Raw genomic sequence first — 20,025 nt, 5'->3', positions numbered from 1 at the left:
TTGTAATTTTCATTTAAATTATTATTTGGGGGCATTAACCATCAAATTTCTCATACATACTGAGAGCTGAGTGTGAAGTTCTCAGATCACAAATCTGAAATTTTAAGAAGATAATTTTATTTTCCTGTAGCAACTGAGTTTCTATTGCAAAAATCCCCTCAGGAGGACAAGCTCAGGCTGTAACTGCTCTTCTCCATTTATACAACCACCTCTGCTAGTTAGCCTGCCAAGAATTTGATGTCCTTATTTTCTGGTTGCGCTGCAACCCCCTCACCTACCCTTCTTACTTGCCCCTCTCTTTGGAGGCAGTGGAACAATCCAGTCTAGCAGCCTGGATAGGGGAGATGCAGGATAAAGGTAATATGGGGGGAAAACAATTAATACTTCACAATATCATCCTACTACATAAGGATATTATCTAGATTTTTAAATATTTCAGTCTCAATTGGATTTAGGTTTCCTGTGAACCCAAAACACATGTCTGAGACTGCAGTTTACATTGTCATATTAAAAGACCTTCTAGAAGGCTTTGATTTCTGATGGTAGACTTAACTATAGAATTTTTGTGCTCAGATAGTGCATGCTGAACAAGTATACTCATGGAAGTAACTTAAGACTCCTCCGTCTTCAACAATCTGGTTCAGTGTAATATTTGATGTTTCTGACTATATGTTGTTTACTCCTAAAGTCTTCTTTGACCCATCAAGAGGGAACTTTGCACTCCCAGAGATCCAAGTATTACTTCTATGGTAGCATTTGACACTCTGTTTGCCTTATCCCTTAATAGACGACTCACTGAAGCCCTGATCAGTGTCTATTTCACTGTTGCATCCCTAGGGCCTAGCCCAGTGCCTAGCTCATACGAAGAGTACAGACACTGCTTAGATGGATAAATGAACAAATTCACTGGTATTATTTAAACCTTTTCTCACCTACTCTCAATACTTTAGAGGAAGGGAATAAGTATAAGAAGTGTTGTACAGGTCTTTCAGTCCAATCATCTACTCAAAGTAAGAATCCTATATATAGAATCTCTACAGAGTCAGGCATTTGCTAAAATATTTCCAGAAGAGGGAATATAATTAGCTTTTTCCATTTATGGGTAGTTCACAGTTTTAGAAAGTGCTTTTTTTTAATTGAATCAAAATCTGCCTCTGATTCTATCTGCCCTTTGGAGTTTTGTAGATTTGCACTTCTATAGTAGAATTCTCCAATTTTGTTCAAAAGACACATAATCAAAAAGATTCAGAAGGTGGTAACAACAGTTCATCTTTGATAGACACCACCATCAGCTGGAATATCTGCCTTTTTCCTCCAATAAAATACACAAGTCTTGCTTTTGGACTAGTCATAGAAATGTCAGAAATGGATACTGGTGGGCATGGCTATCATATTCAAGGAGGGGAAATTACCTTGAATTTTAGCCTTATCTTCGATGCGACAGAAGCATTGCTTAGGTACTTTGTGATAGATTATATAACACAAGATGTGGATTCATTTCTGGTTGTTGTGGTATCTTATACTAGAAAATGCTCACCAAAATTTCTCTAGATGCTTCTGATCTGCCCCAGGATCTCTACTGCCTAGCTGTCATTCTCACCTCAAATTCTATGTTCGAAAGCCTAAAATTACCTTCTCTTCGTAACCAACTACTTCTACCAACCACTCTGTCATTGGCACCATCATTTCCCTGGCTTTGTAAAATATGAGGTTAACTTAACCTGCCTGTCCCCTCATCTTGTCAGCTGCCCAGTGGTAGACATGCCTCCCCTGCCGTGTTTGTCACACGCACTTCTGCCTCTCCAGTGAGACAGATGGGTGGCCCTCACCATTGGTGTGATTCAACTTCTGCTTCCCTTCCTCACTCCAGCTTCCATCCCGTTTTCATCCAAAAGGCAGGCCACAGCCATACTAAGTGTTTCTTAAATTCTTCTGTCATCAGTCTGTCACCTAATTTAAAACCCATGACGTATGGATGTCCTACTGCACCAGAGGCTAACCTCCTCTGCCTCCATCTCATGGTCCTCTCTTCTAACCCTCTACCCCGACTCTTACACTGCACAGCTTTATTTTAGCCACTGCACCTCCCAACCACCTCCCCACCCCACACTCCAGGTCCTCTCTGGTGGGGACCCTCTCTCCCTGCCATATACCTGTACCCAACCCACCCACGACCATGCTCCATTTGCATTTGTATGATCGCTCTCTCCTGTGGGCCTGTTCTAAAGCCCACCTTAAGTCCTATTTCTTTCACAAATTTTTGTCCCAGTGATTCCAGGCTCTATTCATTTCCTTCCCCTTCTCTCCTTTACCATTTTTATTGTGAATTATAAGCAAAAGTAAACAAAACATATGTGTACAGTTTAACAAATGGTTCTAAAGAGAACACCCAGGTGATCACCACACGGATGGGAAAGAATATTACTGGAATATACTGGAATATCCTGAGACCCTGCCCTCTGCTTCCATGTATCTCTTCCCACTCAATCTGACAGTACTAATAGTCTGTACCTCATAATTTAGCCCTTATAGTAATTAAGTACCATCTTGCTTTGCCTTGTGGCTTAAGTGTGTTGATTTTATTCCTCCTACTCAGTTGTAGGCTCTTGAAGGGCAGGGTCCATATTGACTATTCTTTTTTTTTTTTTTTTTAAGATTTTATTTATTTATTTGACAGAGAGAGACCCAGCGAGAGAGGGAACACAATCGGGGGCGGGTGGAGAGGGAGAAGCAGGCTTCCCGCAGAGCAGGGAGCCTGATGCGGGGCTCGATCCCAGGACCCTGGGATCGTGACCTGAGCCTAAGGCGGACGCTTAACCACTGAGCCACCCAGGCGCCCCCTATATTGACTATTCTTTAGAATACCCCACAGTGTCTCAAGCGGTGCTAAGTAAATATGAGTATTCAACAGATACTTGCTCATTGATTATAGACTAAGAAAAAGCAACAATGAGAACAAACGATATGTATGTTTATGTCCAAACATAAAAGTCTTTCAAACTCATGTGAACCTTTAGAAAATGGCACAGTTCTACTTTGCTAGGTTCTTTTCCCACATATTATGCTCCCTGGTTTCAGTTTTTTTTTTTTTCCCTTTAGATGGCATTCAGCTTTCCTGGAGATTCCTCAGGGAATTTCCAGTTTTGCAAAGCACAGTGTACCAGAATACCTTGCCAATGAATAGAAGTCCACGACAACACTACAAAAAACACCAGAGATTCTTTCCCTTATTTCAGTAAAAAAACAAAACAAAACAAAACAAAAAACCCTGCTATAATCATGAAACAGCCTTCCTCCTCTACTGCACAATTCTCTCACAAAACAACTTTGCATGGTATCCAAATGTCCTTAGAGTTAAATGCCTTAGCAAATGTTGGTAACATTCTATATATGGTAAGTTTTATCACACGGGACTTCCAGCAAAGACTTCATGCCAGTAAAAGGGAAGAAAAATTAAATGTATAATAAACAAATAAAGTAAACATAGGAAATACATATTAACCAAAAAAAAAAAAAAATCTCCGAAGGCGATTTCTGTGTAAGTAAAAATGGGACTCAAGGAAATTATGCGGTGTATATTACATAAAGATGTATAAAGTATACCAATGATGGCATATCAAAATACAGTGTATAGGGCACCTGGGTGGCTCAGTTGGTTAAGCGACTGCCTTCAGCTCAGGTCATGATCCTGGAGTCCCGGGATCGAGTCCCTGCTCGGCAGGGAGTCTGCTTCTCCCTCTGACCCTCCTCCCTCTCATGCTCTCTGTCTCTCATTCTCTCTGTCTCAAATAAATAAATAAAATCTTTAAAAAAAAATACAGTGTATATATTATAAGGCCCTTATAATTCTAAAATTTGGTCACATCTCAGAAACACTGAGCTGTTGGGCTAGAAAATTCTTCTTGCATAGGAGAATCTGAGATTTAGCAGCAGAAGGAAGGAAATCCATATTTTTGTCTTATCCTGAAAACTTCAGTGACTAGGGCAAAATTCATTGTACTGAAGAATTATTTCTGGCTTGGGATAATTATAATGAAACAGCAGAGATAAGCAGGAAGAAAATCCACACTTATTGAAATAGGTTTATTTACAACAGCTTACATCACATACAGACCACTGAAACCTATATGAGGGAGGACAGTAAGCTACTCAACATGGCATCTGACAATCAGCACCCAATCCATTCAACAACTAAACTTAACTGTCAAACTTCAGATAGGAAAAGAAGGATGGAAATGATTCCGAAGAGTCAGACTTTTGTTTATTCAGTTAACAAATACTTGTTGAGCTTCTACCACGTGCCAGGCCCTATTGTGGCCACTTGTGATATATCAGTGATCAAAACAGATGAATGTCCTTGCTCTCACGGAGCCTACATTCTAGTAAGGATATGGTGATAGTGATTTGTACAGTGTGATATGCCACTTTTATGAATTTCAAAAACAAAAACAAATAGATATATATTTGTGTGTATATTTATATGTATATATGTATACATATATATATACATATATATATACATATATACATATACATACATATACATACATACATATATATACATACATATATATACATATATATGTATTTGTGACCAGGAATGTGGTTGAACTGAGGCCTCAGCCAATTTTATGAGGAGCTTTGGAACTGGGATAGCCCTTCAGAAATGTAGTGGATTAGGGCGAGGGGGTAGTCATTGGTCCTCGGCCACTCCTTGAGGGGCAGAACCCTGGGCAAGACAGTACTCAGAGAAAGAGGCAGTTATGAGCAATCAGTAGCTGATTGTTCTAGCAGCTGGAAGATGAGTGTGTAAGCCCTGAAGAAATGATTTGGAAAATCACCACCATGTCTCCTAAATTTTTAGAAGCTAGAACATCATGATGGTTAAAACAGACTGAGGTTAAAATTTGAGGTCTAGGTGGCCTTAAGAAAGTTAGTTGAAATCTATTAGAAAATTTTTCATCTGTATATAGTGGTTGTAATGATACTAAAACAAGATTATTATAAGGATTATATAAATTTTAAAATAAGTAAAGAAACTTGTATAGTGCTTGATCCATGATTTCGATAAATGGGAGCTTTTACAACTACTATATTAATAGCTTACATTCTTTCAACGAGATTGGGCATGTGCAAATAAACAATCAGGTGTCTCTGATATCGCATAATTTGAGAAGTTTTCAGTACCTATTGATGTCAGTGCCTAGGAAGTGTTCTGAGTTGTAGTCACAATTATCAGACAAGTGTCTGAGATAGCAAATGGATTTAATCTCAAATTCCAACCAAGAGAATCAGTAGTAGCTGCTGAAGAGTGTGGTGTTAGGAAACTTTCTGAGGAGACATTCACTTGCAGTTAGGATTCAACTGGATGTGAAAGAACTTTGTGCAAGGATAAGTTAATAGAATTTATCTAAACCAAGGAAGACAGACAAAAATGATTTTAGAAAATGAAAAAAGCATAAGGAATTGTGGTATAATATCAGATGGTCTAACATACAAGCAGTTGGAGACCCAGAAAGGGAGGGGAAGGACAAGGGGACATACAAACATGTTTGAAGCAAGAATGGTCTAAGATTTTCCAAAAACAATGAACGAATGCATGTTCATTTTAGGTAGTTGGCATATAGGTATTGGTTATATCAATCTACATTTTTACTTAATTTTTAACTTTCTTTCTTTTTTTTTAAAGATTTTATTTATTTATTTGACAGAGAGAGAGAGATAGCGAGAGCAGGAACACAAGCAGGGGGAGTGGGAGAAGGAGAAGCAGGCTTCCCACGGAGCAGGGAGCCCGATGTGGGGCTCGATCCCAGGACCCTGGGATCATAACCTGAGCTGAAGGCAGATGTTTAACAACTGAGCCACCCAGGCGCCCCTTAATTTTTAACTTTCAATATTGAAAAGATCAAGGTCTAAGAGAACAGGTTTTGGAATCAGGCTACATGTGTTTGAGTCTGTTCCATAATTATTAATGTGTCACCTTAAGCAGGTTTCTTTAGCTCTCTAAGCTCTGCCTACTCATCTGTAAACTGGATGTAATCACACACATGCCTTATAGAGAACATTATAAAATAATAAATGTTACATTTTTAGCATAGTTCCTGGCACCTAGAAAGAGCACAATAAGTATAAAATTTCTCCTCCCCCTCCTCTCCTCCTCCTCAATTTCCTCCTCAGCTTCCTCCTCATCCTCCTCCTTTCTCTTCCTTCTCCATCACCTAGAAAAATTCTCAGCAGTGGTCATGCCTATGCCCAAACACCAAATTCTTATCTGATACAGAAAACTATAAAGCTATTCCCAGGCCACCATAATTAAACAAAAAGTTGCTTCTAATGCATTATGAATGAGGTACCATACATGCCTCATCATGGAGAGGGTGAGCCAGCATGTACAGGGAAGAGACTGGAACAATCAGGTCTGTCCATATCTGAGGACGTATCCTCTGGTCAAGCATACCTTTCTGCTGAACATAGCACAAGGTCTGGAGAATAATGCCAAGCAGCCCACCACTCCTTGACTAAGCTTTTGTTCTGAAGAGAAAGCAAGACAATTCAAATAGCCCACCAACAACATTATGGTTTCCAACTTCCTTCCTAACCAAGCTTAGCGTTTAGTTTGCTTTTCTGGCACAGCAATACACTAGAATGATATCTTGTTTGGTGAGTCCATACCAACTTTGGTTCCCTGTTTAATGGCCAGTGATCCTTTATGTTTGCACTGTTTTTCTCGATTGTACTATCTGGCATTTTTCCATACAGAAAAATAGTGCTGATTTTCTTGCATACACAGCATTAAAATTTTCATACTATTTATTTCCATTGGTTTTCAATTTCTTAGGAAGAGCTACATGTCTTCTAGAAATCCAGAAAATTTCTCTCTGTTCTCTTTTTTCCAGATTACTTCTAAAAATGGTAAAGGAGAACAGTCCCAGTTTTTATCCTTGGAGAAGCACTGTGTACAGTTGACCTTGAATAACACAGGTTTGAACTGCATGGGTCCACTTATATAAGAATTTTTTTACAATACAGTACTGTAAATGTATTTTCTCTTCCTTATGATTTTCTTCGTAACTATTTCTTTTCTCTAGCTTACTTTCTTGTAAGAATACATTATATAATACGTATAACAGAAAATAAGTTAATCAACTGTTTATGTTATCAGGAAGGCTTCTGGTCAATAGTAGGCTATTAGTAGTTAGGTTCTGGGGCAGTCAAAAGTCACACGTGGATTTTTGACTCGACCGGATCAGTGCCCCCTAACCCCCCACATTGTTCAAGGGTTGACTGTATACCCTTTTTCAATTAGTGTTTATTTCTGCCTTGAGTTGTGATCTTCAAGGCAGTTTATCAAATCACACATTTTAACGCATTTAGTTAACAAATACTTATTTACCAGACATCTTTCTTGGTGATGGAGACACATTAATGAATATACCAAAAACATGGTGAAGATCTTGACTTTGTTGAGCTTACAGCTTAGTGAGGAAGAAAGACACAGTAATACATCACCCCTGATATGAGAACAACAGCCTTATGGTGACAGCCTAATGAGCATCCATGAGGTCAAGTCCTTGTATAAGGTCAAATCCTTGTAACAAATGGAAATATCTATAAAACCTCCTGATGGTTCTTCTTCTCTGATTGAACCCTGACTGATACAAGTGTTGAGCAGGTTTGCATAGGCGTTCCATACCTGAGGGCGGCAGAGAAGCTCCAGGCAAGGCAGGTGGTGAGAGGCACACAGGGAGAGAGTTTGCTCTTGCGCTAAATTGGCTGAAGCCGACCTTGGACAGGTGGCTGCAGCGGTGGCTGGAACAGGAGGTGAGGCTGGAGGATCTGAAATGGGGCACAAGGAGGCGCCTGACACAGCATTCCATAAATAGGAGTGTTTATTGGAGGGGCACCTGGGTGGCTCAGTCGTTAAGCGTCTGCCTTCGGCCCAGGTCATGATCCCAGGGTCCTGGGATTGAGCCCCGCATCAGGCTCCCTGCTCGGCGGGAAGCCTGCTTCTCCCTCGCCCACTCCCCCTGCTTGTGTTCCCTCTCTCGCTGTGTCTCTCTCTGTCAAATAAATAAATAAAATCTTTAAAAAAAAAAAAAAAAAGAGTGTTTATTGGATGCTCAGGAAATTCCCAGTGCAGTTAGGAGGGGATAACAAGGGGAGAATTTATGGTTCTCTATCCCCGCAGCACATTGCCCTCAAATAAATGTCATCACATTGGCTAGGGTAATTGTAACATTCCCTTTTTCTTATTAAAGTTTGTTCCTTACCTTAGTCTGGGATGATTTCAGGTTTCAACTGAATATCCATATTTGGTAAGGAGGCCGATGCCTCTGCTGCTGTAAAAAGTGCAACTTGTCGCCATGAACTTGGAAAGAATTGTGAATGTTCTTCCTTTGGTGGTGTGAAGCACTGAGTCCATAAAGTCAACAACAGGGGACCTTGGGGAGTCTTTAAAAATAGGATGGCTTCTTCGTGTTTGGACAGCTTCCCAGCACTTCTCTCCTAAATGCATTCTTTTTTTTTTTTTTTTAAGATTTTATTTATTTACTTCTTTTGACAGAGAGAGACATAGCGAGAGGAGGAACACAAGCAGGGGGAGTGGGAGAGGGAGAAGCAGGCTTCCCGCAGAGCAGGGCAGGTTTTGACACTGCTCTTATCTTGTAACTCTCACCTCTTTCCCTTTCTTAACTCATCTTTAGCAAAAGGAGGGGATTATTGCAACTGTAACAGCAATGTGACAAAAAAAGGGGCCTGGGCTTGGTACATATTCACAGCGTGTGTGCAATGTTTGCAAATTTCCTGCTATGTTTTGCCTGACTATAAATGTTTACAACGTAAACCCATGCCTATTGTAAACAGCTGTTTTTACACTACTGAACAGAAACTAGGAAATCAGGGCTTTTGTTAACTAGCTTTGTGTCTTTGGGTAAGTAATGTAAACTCTCTGGGCTTCGGCTTCTTTTTTTTACATATAAGGCATTTTGGTTAAATAAATTTCCTTCTCTTAAGAAAAGTTTATTCTTTAGGCTTTCATTTTGCAATGAAATTTCCAATCAACAAAGAAGCCCAGAAAATGTCAGGAAAAGTAACATGATATCAAGTCTTATTATTATTCAGTTTCAAATTCCATTGATATTAATAATTTAATTTAATGGCAGTTTGTGAATGGAGTTGTTTATTCTCTTAACAGAGGAAAAAGTAACACCCAAGTCCTTATTATACTGGGACACATTGTTTTTAGATATTTATCACTTGAAAGTGGCAGAAAAAAATTCCTTTTTGGATTTTCTAAAGGAAATGAAACAATTCACCTTAATAGTAGTAAGTCAGCTAAATGAAGCTTCCGCACATCATATTCCCTGGGGAGTACCTTGAAGGAAAGATCAAAACCCTTTTAAAATCCCTGTGGCCTCAAAAGCTTTCATTTTTCTTGGGAAGTTCCCCTGATTCATGGAATTCAAAAAAATCTAAAGATTCAGATCTGATGAAAACTGAAAGAAAATTCCCTCACACTTGTGTTTATCAACATTTTAAAAGAACGAAGTTTAAAATCTTGGTGGGTGAGCTGGTCCTGATATGAGACATTCTGAGACCATCTTCTTTGACCTGATTCCTATTGGATATAAAAATAAATCCAACCCAGCAGCCAGGAAGGACTACGCTTTTCTGCATAAAAATAAAATGGATCAAACTCTCTGACAATGAAACAAAAGCATGGTAAGTAAGGAAGGTGAGGAGGAGGAAAATAAGATCCTAAGTCTTAGAAACCAGAAAGAGAAACGTACCACCCAAGCCATTAGCTGTGACTGCAACACGGCCATTTCTTGCACGTCTGGTTCCCAGGGCTCCACTGGTTATCACGAACATGACACTCTGTGCGCGTGAGCGCATAGCTCAGCTCGAGGCTAAGTGCTTCCACATGCGCAGTTCAGGTGTATCTGAATGGATTCAGGCAAATCTATTTTCATGACAGTGCCAAAGATCCTCCTGGAAAACAACTTATCCTAAGGGAAGAGAGAGCCAGATGTTATGTGCTGAACCAAATATCAAGGCTTGGTCATCAGAAAAGAGGAGAGAAGAGAGATTCTGAGTTCACTCCCTCAAGAGACTCCTGTGTCCCTTAGATTGATGTCTTGCCCATGGACCCTTTCTGGGTCGGGGCGGGGAGAGCCAAGTGAGAGCGCAAGCACGAACAGAGCATTTCCACGAAAGCTCAGCAAGGTATTGGTAGTCCTCTGAATAGGGTAATGCAAAATGGGGAAAAGAGGCATACCTCTATTTAGCACAATCCAACAAAGCGTTTTAGCACATCGAGGGAGAAGTGCACGGCAAGTGACTATAGTCCTCGGGTGGGATGTAGCAGATGCTTAAGAAGTAGCAGTGGGATCTGTTGGATGTCCCATGATAACTGACTGGATATGTTCATTAACACTCTTAGAAATCCACTATTACTGGGGCGCCTGGGTGGCTCAGTCAGTTGAGCATCTGCCTTCGGCTCGGGTTGTGATCTCAGGGTCCTGGGATCGAGCCCCGCATCAAGCTCCCTGCTCAGGGAGCTCCACCCCCACCCACCCGCCTCTTCCCTGCTCATGCTCTCTCTCTCCTTCCTTCTCAAATAAATAAAACCTTAAAAAAAAAAAAAGAAACCCACTATTACTTCCAGAAAGTTTATAGGCAAAAAGATGGGTGTATTGATCAAGAGAGGCGAGGTGATCATAACAAATGTGTCATCTCTGCTTACAAGCCAATGATCAGAAGAAGTCCTATATCCTTGCCTAAATGCAAGTGAGCCAGGGAATATGGAGGAACAGATGGCATCTCTGCCACCTTAAAGAGTGGATGCTGTAAGGAGCAAGCAGGTGGGGGCAAGAGCTAGTGAAATACACTCATCATTTGACCTCATTCATTCCTACGTACCCATGAGACCAAGGAAAGTGGTCTATATACATACTTTTACATAATTCCCATGATAGTCAAAGGAAACAAATTCAGAGAAGTAACATACCAGAAGTCATACAGAAGTCATACAGCTGTTCAGTTCTCTTTGACTCCAAATACGTTCTTTTTTTTATTATTCAGTGTTTGCCGTTATTTGCTTTAAAATAACCCCAAACATTTATTGAGTTCCTGTTCTGTTCTTTATTATCTCATTCAGTCTTTTCACCACAAACTAGTGAAGTAAGATCAGTGTTATTCTCAATGGGCACAGAGATTTTAAGTAACTTGATCTAAGTTACAAAGCCTATAAGAAGAAGAGATATGGCTGAGCTCAGATCTTCTGCCTTCAACTCTAGAGCTATTTCCATTCACTCTTTCAAACAATTGCACCCAGAAAGGTTGAGAATTTGCCCAAGGTCCCACTAAGAAGCAGCAGACTGGAATTTGAAATCAAACCACACAACTCCCACTCTGATGCTCTTCGCATTACAATGTCTCTCTTCAATTAGTGACACAGATACTTCAGTTACACCCATTATCAAAGTCATCAGTTGCGAGCTATACATTTGGTTCCCTGCAAACTATTGGTTCATACAGTGACTGCTACTCTGGAGAATAATGGATTCTCTCTAATCTAAAACTTTATTTTTCATTCGAACAAGTCATTGAGCATCTCTAAAGCATAGCTTCCTTTGCCGTTCACAGACTGAACACAAATAACTTATCCATGAATTGTTTTATACTTGAAGTATGTAGGACAGATGCTTAACTGTAACCCATAAGATGTTTTTGAGGCAGAACCTATGAAAAAAACTCAAACAATGTCAATTGATGTAAGCTGAGAAAGAAGACAGGTGAAAAGCTATCAGGAAAAAAGGGTTTAAGGGAAGTATATATTAAATAATGGATTAAGATTGAACACAATTATTTTTTTCTAAATGTAAGGGAAAATGTATGTTATGAAAAATGGTAAGAAACAGAGCCTATGGTGATAATTATTAAGGTGTAGGTAGAATCAAAGCAGGGAAGAGAAAACTAAGAAAGCCAGGAGGCATTTGAATATCAACTAATGTCCAGGGTACTTCTCATAGGCAAAATCCAGCCCATTTGTGTATAGGGTTTGAGACTTCTTGCAAACAGACTAAACTGTGCTTATCTGCAAATAGACCGATTTTCGCATACAGGCTCGATTTAAAAAGTAGCCTTTATAATAGGACATGTTTGTAAGATGGCCCACAGTCTCTATCTGCAAATTATTATGAAAACAAGGGATGTTAGATTGAGCTTTCACCATTTCCCCTAAAGGGCAAACAACCGACTCCAAGCACAGAGACTGTTCAAATGACTGCATTTAAATCCAAAGTTGATGCAGGGGGGTCTCAGCTTGGGCTCCTCAGTAGAATCGCCTGAGGAGGAACTGTCAATAAACTCTGCCTTATGGGCCCACCCACAGTGATTCCAACTTAATTGGAGTAGAGGGGTCCAAGCAACAATATTTAAAAAAAAATTCTTCCCAGGTAATCTGACGTCTGTGGTATAACCTTCCGCTGTCACTCCTGCTTGCATGTGCGTTTCCTTGAATAACTGCCCAGCCCCACCCAAGCAAACACAAGGAAAATCCCACCTCTCAGGAGATTAGCCACGTCAGGCTTTGACCAGTTGGAGTTATTAGTGTTATTTTTTAGTTTAGTTTAGTTTATTGAGTGTGTTCTTAGCAAACGCATGTCGTGGGTGGCACTGAATCACATTTTTAATAGGAGAAACCACATAACAAGTCAGTGAAAAGCCTTTTACTTTAATGAACATGGTAAAAACCTTTCCCACATCTTATTGTTAAATTTAAAACTTTATCTTGAGCAATTCTCTCAGTTCACTTCTGTGCCCTTCCTTGCATGTGGTATGATGCTCAGTGTGTCTGCTGTCTTTGTTCTCATATTCATCTATTCCTTTGTAATGTGGTAATTAGTTTTAAGTTGAAAGCCAATCCCAACTGTGAGGGCTGAGCTATTATTACTGCTGGCTAATGTACCACTAGAAGACCAGGCACAGTAAGAAAAAAAGTTATTCTTATGTTCTCTCGCTGGCTTGTTATTACCAATAATTAGGGAAACACTGGGCAAAATTTGTCACTTAAGCATAAATGAGAATAGAGATGGAAAAAAAGCAAAGATTATTAAAATGAGACACAGTGAGTTATCAGGGAGCAATCACTAAGCCTAAGTCATTTTATGTCCTAGAAAAACAGAGGTTCATCATCCAAACCCTGATCCACTGGTGGAAGGAGAGTCTCTGGAATTCTGGTTATCCTCTGAAAAGACAAGCAAAACTGTGTGTGTGTGCACGCGCGCATGCGCGTCTATGCGTGCATGCACACGTGCGCAGTTTTTGGAGACAGATACCCATCACCTTTACCAGAATTTTATGAGTGAGGCATCTACACATTGGTTTGAAGGAGTATTACCTCCTCAAATCTTCTCTTTCTTAGCAGGTACCAATACTGATTCTTCTGACTACAGTTGGCTCTTGAACAACACGGGTTTGAACTGTGCAGATCCACTTGAATGAGGATTTTTTTATAGTACAGAAACTGTAAGTGTATTTTCTCTTCCTTATGACTTTCTTAAGTAATATTTTCTTTTTTCTAGCTTACTTTATTGTAAGAATACAGCATATAACACACACAATATGTGTTAATCGACTCTGCTATTGATAAAGCTTCCTGTCAACATAGGCTATTAGTAGTTAAGTTTTTGAGGATTCAAAAGCTATATTGATACATAGATTTTTGACTATGTGGGGATCAGTACTCCTAACCACCACGTGGTTCAAGGATCAACTGTAGGTTCCAGGGTCAACTCTTCTTTTAGGATCTCTTTGTTGGTATAAGCCATAAGTACTTGATGCATTTCTTCAGTGTCCTTGCAAGGACTCTTAATTAATACATGCTGGGATCAGGCTTGCTTCTTATGTATGAAGCCCACTAGGGTCAGGATCTTAATTTCCTGAACAATAATTGCTTCATCTTCTCTTCCTTTTCCGCTAATACTGCCTCTGATAATACCTTTTTCATCTTTTTTCTCTTACTTTGGCTTCCATGGCACCATCCTCTTCTGACTGTCCTCTTACCTCTCTGTTTACACATATTTGTCATTTTTTATAAACTCCCTATATTCCAAATATCATTAAAATGTTGGTCTTCCCTCCACGTTTTTTGCTTGGGTCTCATCTCTCACTACACACACCTTGGCTGCTTTACCTCATGTACCACTCCTCCTCCATCCTCCTTATCTCTGATTTTTTTTTTGATTTTATTTATTTATTTGACAGAGAGAGACAATAAGAGAGGGAACACAAGCAGGGGGAGTGGGAGAGAGAGTAGCAGGCTTCCTGCGGAGCAGGGAGCCCGACGCTGGGCTCGATGCGTGGCTCATGACCTGAGCCAAAGGCAGACGCTTAACGACTGAGCCACTCAGGCGCCCCCCCCTTATCTCTGATTGTGATGCCTTCTGAGGTCTAGCATTTTGTAATGATTTTTTGGCATTTCTATTGTAAGTAGCTCATAAATGCCTTAGACTTGTATTTCTGGAAACATGCCCTTCCCTGTTTTTCTCCACCTTGGTCAATGATACTCTTTTGCACATTGGTGTCTAACCCAGATATATGAAATTCATTGCTGATTTCATTTTTCTGGCAGTTTCCATGGACATTTTGTCTTTTTTTTTTTTTAAACCCTCTTATTTCACCTAATTCCTTTTGTCCCTCTGCAGTAATACTGCCACTCTTTAGTTTGGACCTCTTTTCTCCTAAATAGGTTCTTATGTCAAAGTCCTAAGGAAAAGGCTGGAACTGAGAAATTTGGAAACATTGTTAACTATTTGGTGAATTACTAAAAGATATCTCTTAAGCATCATTATGTGCTTAGCTATATCCATTTTATCTTAGAATATGATATAAAAATTACCAAATGTCTCCTTTTTTTTTAAAGTAATCTCTACACCCACTGTGGGTCTCAAACTCAGGGCTCTGAGATCAAGAATTGCATGCTCTACTGACTGAGCCAGCCAGGTGCCCCTCCTTACTTTTTTTTTTTTTTAAGATTTTATTTATTTATTTGACAGAAAGAGAGACACAGCGAGAAAGGGGACACAAGCAGGGGGAGTGGGAGAGGGAGTAGCAGGCTCCTGGCCAAGCAGGGAGCCCAATGTGGGGCTCGATCCCAGGACGCCAGGATCATGACCTGAGCCGAAGGCAGACGCTTAACGACTGAGCCACCCAGGCGCCCCCCCTTACTTTTTTATCCATAAACTCTATCTCGCATCTACCACCAGATTGCAAGCTTGATCTGTAGTCAGTAATGAGGATCTACCAGGTGCTAAAAAACTTTGCACTGATATTAATATTGTAATAATAACTCTCACTATTATGAACATTCAACAACTTTTTATTTTGCTTCTTATTTTTTGGTGTGTGCCAGCCACTATACAAGATAGAAGATAAAGACTTCATAATTTTTCTATAGCAAGTGAATGACAGAATTTTAGTGCCCCAAGAATATTTTCCAGAGATACCTGATAACCTAGTAAAGTTTATTTCAGGAACCATGCTATTACTGACCAAAGTAAGACATTTAATTACCCAACTAGCTTTACAATATCTAGAAAATCCTTACCACCTCTATTATCAGTAATTGACAGGAAAAAGGGAGAAATGACTTTGAAGTCTAAGTGATATAAAAAGGGCATTAAGTAGTCTCTTAAGAAATCAAGGGGCTTGCCTTTTATATGAGTGATCTTGCTGATACATTAGTGCCAGCACCCATTTCTTTCCTTGAAAAAATCATATTTTCTTCAAATATACAAATCCTATACATCTTTTCATGTTCTAACTGATGATGCATAGGAAAATTAGAACAGAATCTCAGAGTCATTGTAAAATAAGAAACTCTTTTTTATGCTGTGATTCTTTAGCTTTTCGTGTTCCTACTTCATTAGAAGAATCCTTTTTTTTTTTTTTTTTTTTGAAGCTTACTTACAATTCCTCTTCTCATTTCATCCTGTTAGAATCCTCAAGGAGCACTTAGGGAGATCCTGACTACCCCACATGAACAGGGACCCATCAGTCCTGAATCACTGGAATTCCATCAAATTATACAAAATAACTCAGAAATTATAAGCCTAGAATAAAGCTATGGCTGCTCAGCCCTTAGTGACAGACTGATCACTGCCTTCACATTTCTGGAATAGACTCACAGCCTATATTCCTACAAATACCCAACAATTTAAATAATTAAGCCTATGAGCTTTTTTTGTGAAAGTTTGCCCCACAAGGCCTTTTCATAAGCATCAGCAATCTGTTAAAAATCCATGGTTTCTGCTCCTTGTTCTGTTGTTATAGCAACCATCATACCTAGACATATACAAAAAGACAAAAGACCACCACCTAACCAGTAATATCAAATTGTCATGACAATTTCTATTAAATACAAAATGACAAATCAATTTCTAACTGCTGAAGCATAAGATCAAGATAAAACCATTCTCTTTGATTTCTTTTAGCAAATATGGTAATGGTTGTGTTGGTGTTGGTAGTAGGTGATGAGATTGGAAAGGGGACATTGGAAGAGAGAGAACAACATTAGACACTTAGAAAACTGAGTTTAATTGGGCAAAAGTTAAAATTCAATGGTAACTGACACTGTCCAAACATTGAAACATTGAAGTGGCCAGCTCCTACGCAAGTGTAAAATATCAGATCCCTGTTTTACCCATCTAATAAAAAAGCTCACCGCATACGTTCATCTTTTGGCTTGAAAGAGCCACTTTAATAGGCTCCCTTGTGGCTATTCTGATGAGTTGTTGCGGCAAAGTTAGGAGAATCTTAATGCAGAGCCCTAGGGTTCTAGAGCAAAATCATGCCATGAGCAGGGCAAATTGTTCACCATTCAGAAAAGAGCTCCGACCATGTTACCAGGCACACTGAAGACAGGATCTGACCATGAGATAACCAGTATCATGTGGCCAGAGCTGCTCATCATAAGTTGAATTTTGTCAAATACACGAAGTCATGAGATCAGGTGGGCCCAGGAACAATTCACTGCAAGGTAGAGATAGAATATCTGGAAGCAGCCATGAGAATGGGCCAGAGGGCACAAGTAAGTACATGATTAAGTGTCCCACACCCACATATCACCAAACACTGTTACATGGGCCTTAACCTTACCTTACATATATAGCCACAGTGGGTAGAGGGATAAGATGTTGCCCTTATGGATACTTGGTTCCAAGTGTGGGTATGAGCTGAGAAAGGACTGCTGCATCCCTACCGTCCTATGGGGGGGGGGCGCGGCTAACATTCAGTAACCAGGGGAAGCCCTCCCACTGGGCAGAGCTTTATGGAGTGCTTACTTTTCTTTGTGTAGAAGTGGCCCCAAACAAGAATACACATAGACTCATGGATAATGGTGAATAGCATAGCTGCATATCTAAGGGCCTGGAAAAAGACATACTTGAAGATCAGGAATAAGAAAGTCTCGAGGAGAGGCATGCGGATGACCTAAGGGAGGGAGTATGAAATTTGAAGATCTTTTTATCACATATTAACACCTCACGGAGATCACCTATTATGGAAGAGGCACTAAACAACCGAGGAGACAGAATGACTCAGCTAGCAGACATCATCCAGCCTCTGTCAACAGCCACTCCTGGGCTAGCACAATGGAATAGACATGTTGAAAGTGATGAAGGCTTATGTGCAGGGCTGATGTGGCTCCCATTTAGTAGCTGATCTAGCTACTGCTGCTGTCAAATGCCCAACCTGCCATATTCAGCTCCAACCCTTGAAGAGACCAAGCAGCCACTTGGAATAAACTTAGAAGCAAGGGATCAATTGAAAGATCATAAAGTCTCTTTTAGAAACTCATCACAGGACCAAGCTATTACACTGGGTCTCTGCTTGGAAGTTTTGATTTCCACTTGATAGTCAGATATTAGAGACATTTATTTTAATCTTCCCTATTAAAAATTAATATTTTAGTCTGATAATCTTCACCAAATAAAATGTTGCTGAGTCTCACTCACTAAAATGGAAACTGTCCAAATTGAAATCAGTCATCGATCCGTCCTCAGCATGACTAACCCATTTAGGTTAGATCTGGGTATTAATGAAACCAAAGATGGAAGTCATTAACCTTTTTAAAATTTTTATTTTAAGAAGGCATATTTTATTCTTAGAATATCTATGCAGCAGAAGCTATCTGGTACAGACCATCCATCTGCTGCTTGCCATTCAGTCAAATTGATACAGTAGGTAGAATGCTGTGGCACTTCCCCCTCCTAGCCCTTGGTTCTGGAACTCCTTAGTGTTATTCTTTGGTGATCCATATTTCTGATGTGAACTCAAACTAGGTCAGTGGCCACTACTCTTAAGAAGGTTAGCTAATGTAATATCACCATGCTATGATAAACCCATGCCTTAGACGTATCAAACACTGAAAAGGTTTTGTTGAATAAATTAATATGAACGAATAATTTTATAAAACCTAAGTCTTTATTTTGTAGGAGCCTCAGAAAATATTTTTAAATCATCTATATCCCCTATCTTCCACAACCAATCAATTACTCTTTTACTTCTTGACTATGTCCTTCTATACTCCATCTACTTCTCTCCAGTTCCATAGCCACCACCCTGGTCTATATCACTATCATCTATTGCTTGTAGTGCTGCTAATTACTCTTATGTCCCCTCCAATGTATCCTCTGTAGGGCTGTTAAGTGATATTAAAGTGAAAATGTGATCACTTTATACCCCTGTTTAAAACACTTTTTTTAAAGATTTTATTTATTTATTTGACAGAGAGAGAGAGAGAGCGAGAGAGGGAACACAAGCAGAGGGATTGGGAGAGGGAGAAGCAGGCTTCCCGTGGAGCAGGGAGCCCGATGCGGGGCTCGATCCCAGAAGCCTGGGATCATGACCTGAGTCGAAGGCAGATGCTTAACAACTGAGCCACCCAGGCGCCTCTGTTTAAAACACTTTAATGATTGCTCATTGCTCTTAGTATAAAGACCTAAATACTCAGAAAACTTTTAATGGCAATGGCCTGATCGAATGATCTCATTACCATTTCTAGAAAACCCAATACTTATCCCATTATAGACTTTATTTTTGCTTACTAAGGCAGCATGAGCTTACAAAGATGAACATTTATTCATGATTTTGAGTGTAAACTATGCAATGACTAGATTTTTAGTTAACTCAATTTGAATAGAGTAACACCAGAGAGGGGTGAGATTCTGATTCTAGGAGGGAGACTATAATGTGGCATCCAATAAGAGGTGAGAGAAGAAAGCAATTCTCATGATTAGAGAGTTGGTCCTTGTGTCATATATAAATTGGGAGTTGCGATGTCTTCTCCCAAATCCCTTTTGATAATATAGATGCCATGTGCAGTACAGTTGGTGAACTTCACAGGAGAATACTCTAATCCTGTAGAAGTATGTTGAGACTGTAGGATGTGAGTCATGACAAAAATCTCAAGGATTATGATTTTTTTTCTTCTACCCCGGAGGGCTCAATTTTTGCATCTCTCCTATAGAAATTCATGTTATGAAGAACTAATAAGATGAAATAAGATAAAACCAACTATCCAAATATAAGATCAAGCATAGATCACAGAGTACTAATTTCTTCATTTAAATTATACGGTTCAACACTACATTTCATTCCTTTGAAATCAACCTGGCAGCCTCAAAATTTGTCTGAGTACTTTCTTCTTGGATTCCAAATTTCCTTGATAATGGACTGCATATTTGAAATCTATTTGGTCTATTTGCCAGTTTATTTTGTTTTGACCTGATTTAGTTAGTAGATCATTGTTTTTTGCTTATTTAACTAGTTTTCAATATGTTACAAGGCAGAATACCCCCCAGTCAAATCTGCTACAAATATGGTTTTTACTTCTGTTTTATACAGAGGCTAGGTTTTTACCAAATTTATTCAATCCATCCATTTAAAAAATTGATCTAGTAAATACCAGTTATGGGACATTCTAAAATTATTTATATGTGTAGAAATAGCCTACTCCTATTT

At 39.5% G+C, this 20,025-nt stretch overlaps 2 protein-coding genes across 3 annotated transcripts in view; one reads left to right on the top strand and one right to left on the bottom strand.

The window, feature by feature from the left end:
* The window catches only part of EXTL2 (exostosin like glycosyltransferase 2), a 49,086-nt gene extending 42,061 nt beyond the window's left edge, over positions 1–7,025 (top strand). The window contains exon 5 of the mRNA XM_081817057.1: positions 6,897–7,025. Within this exon, the coding sequence (XP_081673183.1) occupies positions 6,897–7,010 (114 nt within the window). The 3' untranslated portion in view covers positions 7,011–7,025. The remainder of the gene's footprint in view (positions 1–6,896) is intronic.
* Positions 1–20,025, bottom strand: part of VCAM1 (vascular cell adhesion molecule 1) — a 226,790-nt gene that overhangs the window by 164,817 nt on the left and 41,948 nt on the right. The gene's annotated exons all lie outside the window — the stretch shown is intronic.

The sequence above is a fragment of the Leptonychotes weddellii genome, chromosome 4, assembly GCF_054177405.1.
Source record: "Leptonychotes weddellii isolate Sample4059 chromosome 4, ASM5417740v2, whole genome shotgun sequence".
Lineage (NCBI taxonomy): Eukaryota > Metazoa > Chordata > Mammalia > Carnivora > Phocidae > Leptonychotes > Leptonychotes weddellii.
This window is presented reverse-complemented; position numbering and strand designations above follow the sequence as displayed.